At 34.4% G+C, this 8,632-nt stretch overlaps 1 protein-coding gene across 1 annotated transcript; it reads left to right on the top strand.

Moving 5' to 3' along the window:
* Nucleotides 1–1,323: 1,323 nt before the first annotated feature.
* LOC130641284 (hatching enzyme 1.2-like) lies at nucleotides 1,324–8,222 on the top strand. The gene is made up of 8 exons (XM_057448023.1): nucleotides 1,324–1,473; nucleotides 3,071–3,214; nucleotides 4,980–5,103; nucleotides 5,494–5,600; nucleotides 6,271–6,342; nucleotides 6,984–7,205; nucleotides 7,653–7,691; nucleotides 8,069–8,222. Exons 1-8 carry the CDS (start codon nucleotides 1,392–1,394, stop codon nucleotides 8,191–8,193), a joined length of 915 nt encoding a protein of 304 aa, XP_057304006.1. The 5' UTR covers nucleotides 1,324–1,391; the 3' UTR covers nucleotides 8,194–8,222.
* Nucleotides 8,223–8,632: the final 410 nt, after the last annotated feature.

The raw sequence follows: 8,632 nt of genomic DNA, 5'->3' as shown, positions 1-8,632 counted from the left end.
CGTGCAATACCTTTGTTGTAAATACAGTAATGAGCGCTATGTGTCTAATATCCATCTGGAAATAAAGAATGCATGCATAGAAGGAATAAGTTTAGTACAACTTTTTAGTACAAATCTTAAAAAACTTTTGCGAAACAAAGCAATCGCAAAATATTTGATAAAACCTTCCTAGAATTTTGCGAATTGACCGATTTTGAACTTCTTACGAGAATTAACTTTTGCGAATTCATAGATATAACCAAAAAAATATGTACAAATGCAAGTAAAGTAAAAGTGAAATGCAAGTAAAAAACAAATATTTTGTATTCTTTATTCTTACATTCAAATTAGATTTTTCGCAGGACCTAACGTTCGCAGTTTAGATACAAATGCGAAATTGCGTAACTTTGGTTCGCGAGAGTTTTCCTCCTTGAGTAATTAGACAACGTCATGTTGAAACACTTGGACATTAATCCGAGTAACACCACCTTATCCATCACCATACAGAATAAAGCAGAAACAAGGCATCTTGGTTTTAATCCAAGTATTTCCATGCGTTTCGTTTTTTAATTTTACATAAGTTAAGTATAATTCAGTACTGCAGGGCACTAAGATCCAATGCCTTGGTATTGTAAGCAATTTAAAGGATTCAGAATTAAACTAATTTTATAACATCACTTGGACGCTTAAAGAAACTAATTACAAGCTCGTGAGCTTGTATTTAAACGCAAATGTGTCCTACAAGAATGGAAATTTTTGCCTCTCCGAGCACCGACACGGGAGTCGTCGTGTGTTCGAATCTCATCTTGGTAACTATTTTTACTTTTTTTTTCTTTTTTCTTTTTTAAAAAGATAAGACAAGTGTTCAAAACACTTGTTTAACTAACTAGTAAATAAAGGTGTTTCCACCAAACTTTTTAAAAGTGAATGTAGGCAGAATTAACTGAATTAATGAATTTCGCAAATTTTGGGGTTTGTGGGTTTGTGGTCTTTCTTCTTCCTGTCAGTCGGTTCACCCAAGACGGACCCATCGAAAATTAAAAGTTCAAAGAATTTTCCGTTCAGGAAGGTCTCACAAATCAATTTTGAAAAATAAGTGTGTAACAAATATTATTGCGTATCTGAATAGTAAAATATGTCGTGTCTAACTTCGTAACAAAAATCCCAATTTGATAGACACCTTTTTGTAAACTTTATTCGCGAGGTTGTTTGTGTATATCATACGTCTTGTTTTATATTTGTTCATACGTTTGAAAAGTATTAATTCTTGTTTTAAAAATTCTTCAGAACTTTAACAACGGTGTTTTTTTGATTTACACTTTGCAGGTGTTTAAGTAGAGACATCAAATAACATGGACAACATATATTATAGCACATGCAGGGTATGGATGTAGTTTGTACAAATTGCCACCATGTTGGAAAACACTCTGCTTTTCTGTTTATGTTATTTTGCTTTTTTTGTTGTCACGATAACATGTTATCCACCTATGGAAGGTAAGTTTGATGTTTAGGTTCTATTACTTCATCCTCGTCCCCAGGGGTCTTTTAGCCCCTGTGAGTCGTTAGCGACTAATTTTCGCCGCCATCTAAGTAATCAAAATCAAAATGCGCCGCAAACGAAGTTGTTATTACTTAGCTTTCTTAATCCTGTTTTTGGCAGTCCACATTAGGCGTTTTTTTTTCTTATTCAAAATTCGCGAATTGCTATAACTACTCTTCTTGGTATTTTTACATTTTTCGTACGGTTGTTTGCAAGAGAAGATATTTTATCTTTTGCGAGGAACATTTATGCTGGTAAAAAATGCGTTCTTTAATGTAAATGTGCATCCCCGTCTATAGGGTTTGTTGCCTTTGTCGAGGACGCTAGCGCTTAATTGACGGCGAAACAAGACCCTAGTACAGACTGCTCTTCATAACCAGTATATTGGTTCCTGTAAATAATTAATGAGTTTGTCTCGCTGTTTTTGTTTCCGTGGCTAGTAAAAGCAATTTGATCGAGTCCTCGTTCCCAAAATGCGCATGGCGAGGACGATGTTTTGGTTGTTTATGTTTTTGAACGCTTGATTTGTTTTATTTCAAACCAAGTTATTATTTGTTCACACTGAAACTATATTTTATAGTGATGAAATCTTTTAAAAAGCATTACTTATCAACAAAATGTGGTGACGTTTGATTAGATAAAGCTGAATTTGTTGGGGCATACTGATACAAGACAACCTAGCTCAATTTAGCTGGCTAGCTTTTATTTTTAAGTCTAGTACCTCTTTGGGAGAAAGTGTAAGTCTGGGTTTGTGACATCTAGCTAGCTATATATTAAATAAGGTAACAAAAGTATAAATGCTGGCTGAACAATTTTTTTAAAAGCAACCCAGTTGATAAGAAATTACCCAAAAAACACGTTTGAAGATTCTGAAAGCCAAGCAAAAGTTATTTAACACAAATTCCAGTTTTTATATAATACGCTTGAAAAGTTGCCAAAAAATTGCCTGAAAATCCGTTTTTCCCTATTTTCGGGCAAAATCCAAAAATCAGAAAAATCGGATTAATCACGTGTCCACAAAACTCAGAAGAATTCTGCTTGATGAACCACTGTGTTGTAAGTTTTAAGCTCTAACGATAACAAGAGTTATTTTATTTTCCTGATTATAAGGATTTCATGGAAAGTTTTAGGGGTAGTTTCAAGTAATAGTCAATATCTAGCCGCTGAGAGGTATGGGACCGAAAAAGTTGGCACGCAGATAAATATTGTATCTAAGTAAGTATCATATCACAGCATAGCATAAAGGAAATATCTCTATAATAATAGCCGCCGTCTGTCGGTCTCTGCGCGGACCCCCCGCTGAGTTAGAAAATAATGTTACGGAAACACGAATATCAAATGCGATATATTTTTATCCACTTTGTTGCGACGGGTAAATATAATGGACGGGCGAACCCGTGGATTTTTCCACGGGCAACGACTAGTTATATTATAATTATTATAAATCACTGAGTCACTTGCGCACCATAAAACGTATATCAATGCCTACTCGGAGAAAGACTTTTTTCTGAAAAAAAGATAGCTAGCTACCTAATTTTTTTTTTCATTTAGATCCCAACCTATTTGAAGGGGACATGATACTAAGCCCGGACCAATTGAAAGCCATAAAAAAAGAAGAGTTCGAAAGAGATTTGACATTAGCTGCAACTCGAAAGCCTTGGCCCAAGCTGATTCCTTATGATTTGTACGGACTAAGTATGAACTCAAAATTACTTGAAGTATGTTGTAATTCAAATCCAGTTATTTATAAACAGACAAAGTCAAGAGTAGAAGTTTAGCTACCTTACAGGCCGTTTTCATGAAGCGGAATTCCACACTGAAATGAAAACTTCGACTGTCTTTAATATGTATCACTTCAAATTGTGTTTAATTTCATAAAGGTCTATAAGGTGCCAAATCTTTCACTCAAGGGTAAAGTGTCCCTTTTTATTAACCGGGTTAAAGGGCAGCATCAATATTTTTGAAAATCGCGCAATGTGATTGGTTAGAACTTACGTCATAGCGGGCATTATTCCACAGTATCGCCCGCTACCATAGCAACCATGTTTATAGTTTAAATATTGTAGCATTAAATGTAAATAAACATGAAAAAAAGTAAATTTCGGGAAATACCTTCTAATATTGATCTCTGTCGCGTATTGCCCTCACAAGCTCGGACAATACTTTGAAGTTGGTCAATATTCTCCTGTATTGCCCTCATAAACAGTTATTATAGCGTTAGTAATTCTATTTTGTTCGATTTGACCCGCCACCCAGTGTTAGAAACTAATGTAAACAGTGCTAAGGAATACACTGTGGACCGAAGTGACTCGAACCGGTAAGAGATTTAAATTTGGGTCTTTGGGTGTAAATAAGCGCATATTTATTCCTGGTCACCTCATGTTGCTATCAAGTTAGACATGAAAAACGTTTAACAAGATTATGTATCTGTAATAATATATTTAAAGAATTACTGTCAAGCATCAATCACTTAATTTAAGTAAGATTTGAAACAACATTACCAGTAACTGGCTTTAGCAATGATCTGACAGTATCAACTCAATAACTGATAAAGGGGACAAATTTAGTTATAGGCTGGCTGGATATACAAGGGCAAAATTTTTTAAACTCAACGAATTAACCAAGATAAGAAAACTGCAAATAAAAAGAGTTCTATTTCAAAAATTTGTTCAAAGCAACTGCAACCATTTGCTTTAATTTTTTATTTTAAAAAAAAATAACACAAAAGACCAATGACTGCAAACACGTGGAAAGACATCACTTTGGACAGTAAAAAGTTCACATACGACACATCAACATACAACTAATATTAATGTAACAGAAGTTCAACAACAATAATATATTTGATGTACACAAGCAACTATTAATGGATGCTCTATTCTCCAACGCTAATTCATTAAGATTAATAATGCAATCGCGATCATGAAGTCCGAACACATGGGATTGTCTATCGTAGTAGTGAGAAACAGATCTTTATTCACATGCCATTCGTTGATAGAGATACCGAAATCGACAGCAATCAATAAATGAAATTTTTAAAAAATAGTTTATAAAATGCTTTATAGTCATCGTCACTATTTATTGCGATTACAAGAGGTATAAGGGAACCGTTCTCGAATAGAAGTGCACTCGCTATACTACTTCTTCATTTCCATTTATTTTTCTGTTTTAATTCGTGCCTTTAGATTTTGGTTCTGGTGTTTTAATTAATACCTTCGAAATGAATTGAGAGAAGAATGAAACTTCTAGTGTTCGGCTATACTTTTATATTATAATCACTGATTGTCACAAAAGTAAAATGCCGTCGTGTATAATTGTTTTACCATAGATATACGTAGCATACGAATTACTAGCTAACTAGGATATGAACGCAATAGTGTAAAAAAAACGCCTTTACTCTTAAAAGTTCATGCTCTGCCAACAATTTTCGTAGGTCATGTTTCATTATTTTATATTTTAGAAGCTATCCCGAAAGCTAGAGAAGCAATTGGAGATGCGTTTAAAGAATTTCACAAATATACATGCTTACGATTCATACCAAGGAAGAAGGAAATTGCTTATCTAGAATTCTTTAAAGGCGATGGGTATTGACTGATTTTTAATCACGTCTACGCTACATCAAACACCTATCTTCCTAAAAGAAGAACTTAATTCTTATAAACTCTTAGACTACACAACTTTTTTAGCCTTCTTAGTCAAAAAAAATAAACTTTAAAAAACCTATATAATTCATATAAGGTATTCAGTGTATGCTGTATAAATATTCGGGATAATAAAGAATCATTTTTTGTAAAACAGGGCACTTTTCATACAAATTAAGTCCTTGGGAGTTATGCCGGTTTAACAATGGGGAGGAGGTTTGAAGTGATGCGTCGTCGAAAGGTTAAAGTTTTGCAACTTTATTCTTTTACTTTGTAAGCGCGTTAGTTATTTTACTATGTATGTGTTTAAAATACCCTCTTAAAATTTCATAGGTGCTCGTCCATGGTTGGTTACGTAAGAGGTCGAAAAAATATAATTTCATTAAACTCAGCTTGTTGGACGAAAGGAGTGGCTATTCATGAAATAATGCATTCTTTAGGTAACTTTTATGCAGATTTATGTAGTTAACAATCAACAAACTTCAAATTTTGATAGGAAATGACAAGTATATTTCTGACGCTCGACCGTATTTATTTCGGGTATGGGGGGCGAGCTCCGGGTATAAGAGGCGAGTGCAGTGCACACAAAAAACTCAAGAAATGGAAAACATTAAGAAGTTTGCGGGGTGTAAATGGAGCGAAACTTCAGAAAAACCGTTGGGGGCGTAAATGGGTGTTTGTAGCAAGGGCGTAAAGTCGTTTAGGAACCTCAAAGAATGAACTGTTATAAAGAAAACCATTCATAAGCATTCAAGAATGACCATGGCATACCACTTGCTTAAATTTTTTTCAAATTTTCTTTTGTTTTTTAATTCCAAAATGATAAATTCTCAGCTGCAGAAGATTTTTTACGTTTACATTTCTAATGCTGTCGCCATCCCAAATTTTCAGCAATAACTCATTCAAAACCCATACGAAATTGTGAAATACCTATTCATCAGCAAATTAGCGTGTTTGTGAGTTTTTAACTCTAGTTATCAGAGGTGATTCACAGGAGTCACTTCTTACAAGGAAGTGTCGTATTTGTATTTATTATTGTTTTAAAAAATATTCATGTTGATACCGATCTCTTATTTTCAGTTTCATATTTTTCTGTTATCCGTTCATTAGGTTTCCATCATGAGCAAAGCAGACCAGACCGGGATCAGTATGTGAGAGTGATCATGAAGAATGTACCTAAGTGTGAGTTACTTTAACAGGCTAGTGGATAGAGTTATTTATACTTAAAATATGTTCGTCAAAGGCAATGCCGTCAGAAAAACACTATAAACAATAATGACGCAAGTAATGAGCAAAATATAGAACAATCAAAAAAAATCAAAGCGAATCCTAAGATTTAAAACCATAATGTTTTAATTTTTATTCAATCGGCTGAAAAGCTCTTAAACACGCTATTCATTTCTTACTTTTTTAAGGCTCCAATTTTGTCAAAGTGGCGCTAACAAAGCTCTTGGCTCTATATAGCGGACATGCAGTCAAATGGAAACGAGCCATAAATTTTAAATACAGACTGCTCAAACTGATTTTAAAGTGTTGTTACTATCTGCTGATAAGGAGGTATGGTTAATCATAATAGTCGTTTCCCGTCTGTGAACTGAAAAAAATAGCTGAGAATAGCAAGGGGCCGTGAATGGAAAGGAAATTTTAAAATAGAGACAAAGATAATACGTGTGTTTCCATGCAGTTATATGCACTCTTATCCCCAGCTTGTAGCCTTTATTACTGCTGCTATAAGGTTAATTAATAAGGTAAAATGTCCCTGGGACAAGGTTATACTGGTTGTAAATCATGTAATTGATTGCCATTACTTTTCTTTCTTGTAGACGCAGAAAACAACTTTGTCAAGTATAATAAGGGTAGAGTAGATAGTTTGAACAGTCCTTACGATTTCTCTTCGATCATGCATTATAATGCAACTACGTTCGCTAAACCTGGTACCAACGCTATCGAAACAATTGACCCAACAAAACAGAAGCTAATTGGCCAAAGAATAACATTGAGCAAAGAAGATATATTTCAAATTAACAAGTTGTATAAGTGTGGCGGTAATTATTATTTTCTTTTTTAAAAAAAATGTTTCTTGCTGGAAGGGGCAATTGTAATTCGTAGCAAAAATTTAGACCACATAGCCGTTTTACTGTGTTTTGCTTGTCTGAGTATTTGTTTCTTCAGGACGTATGTTGAACTGGCTTTATATTTTTGTGTGCTCTCAATGAACTCGGTATCCGTTGCTAAAAAAAAGACATCTTCTTTGACATCTTTTTTGTGCTAATAAAGCTGATAGACAATTTCCAACAGACGCACAAGCCTTATTATATTAAGAATGCAGCAACATTTCATTCATTCAACCTTTTCATATGCGAGTTAGAATAGTATTTTGTGTTATACGGGACGTTTTCTCCGCATGAAGATTGTCATGAACCACTGCGTCTATCTAGTGATTTATCTCTGTCTTTCTGTTGTATTTTTTTATTTGGAAGTTTACTTTTTAGAAGAAAAATGGATGACAACTCCTGTTATACCAACCTTAGGTATGATTTGTTCCAGTGTCATCCTTTTCATGACGTCATATAAATTATAACTAAGATGCAGGTCCTTCGCCGCAACCTCCTCCCCCCTTTCTCCACGATATTTTTTTACAAGTAATTTTTCCAAATAACTAAAGTTAGGATTCAGGCGAACAAGTGAACGTTAACCCAACGTCTCTAAGTAAACGTGGACAAAAAAAAGCCAATTAGACTTTAACCCTCAGCGCCACTTATTCTTATGGCCTCCACATAACCCATCTAAGATTGTGTGAGTGCATCTGTTAATAAATATGGTGAGGTTCCACTTAGTATGTGTCCAATATGTTCAAGAGATGTGATGTGTTTAATAAGGGTTCTATTGTTTCTGATTTTTTCCGCAGATCCTAATTGCAAAGACACATATTCGTATTGCGACAGATACAAATACCGGTGTAATCACCCACCAACAGACACACTGACGAGATGGGTGGTCAAAGAGTGCAGACAAACATGTACACTTTGTTGAAAATGTTAAAAGAAAAAAACACTAACACATCTCGTACCCTGCCTTGTCTCCCTTTTTATTGGTTTCTGATGAATCCCATGAAATTTATGTATGAGTACCATTAAAGATACCATTGGTTTCTGATGAATCCTATGTTTTTTCTGTATGAGTACCAATAGCGATTTCCCAAATATAAGTAACAACATCCAGCACTAACAGTACTTCAGTACTCATGATTTTTTTTCCTCTAAAGCTTGATAGTTACATATTTAGAAATCAGCTGTTTTATAAGTAGCTATAGCTTTTATATATGAAACTCAATAAAAAGTACCTGCAGATATTTAAATAGCCTAGCTATCCTTCACAAAATAAGTTTAGACAAGATACCACATTTTAAAGTTCATCCTCGTCCCCAGGGTTTGTTGCCTATGTCAAAGCCGCTGGTGCTTATTTTTACGGC

Source organism: Hydractinia symbiolongicarpus, chromosome 4, assembly GCF_029227915.1.
Source record: "Hydractinia symbiolongicarpus strain clone_291-10 chromosome 4, HSymV2.1, whole genome shotgun sequence".
NCBI classification, from domain to species: Eukaryota; Metazoa; Cnidaria; class Hydrozoa; order Anthoathecata; family Hydractiniidae; genus Hydractinia; species Hydractinia symbiolongicarpus.
Note: the sequence above shows the minus strand (reverse complement) of the source record. Positions and strands in the feature narration are given on the sequence as shown.

Excerpts from the sequence above, each read along its gene's own strand:
- LOC130641284 (XM_057448023.1), top strand. The coding sequence starts at position 1,392 with ATGTTGGAAAACACTCTGCTTTTCTGTTTATGTTATTTTGCTTTTTTT. Across the intron at positions 5,601-6,270 it reads TGAAATAATGCATTCTTTAG|GTTTCCATCATGAGCAAAGC; the intron begins GTAACTTTTATG and ends TCCGTTCATTAG. Across the intron at positions 6,343-6,983 it reads CATGAAGAATGTACCTAAGT|ACGCAGAAAACAACTTTGTC; the intron begins GTGAGTTACTTT and ends TCTTTCTTGTAG.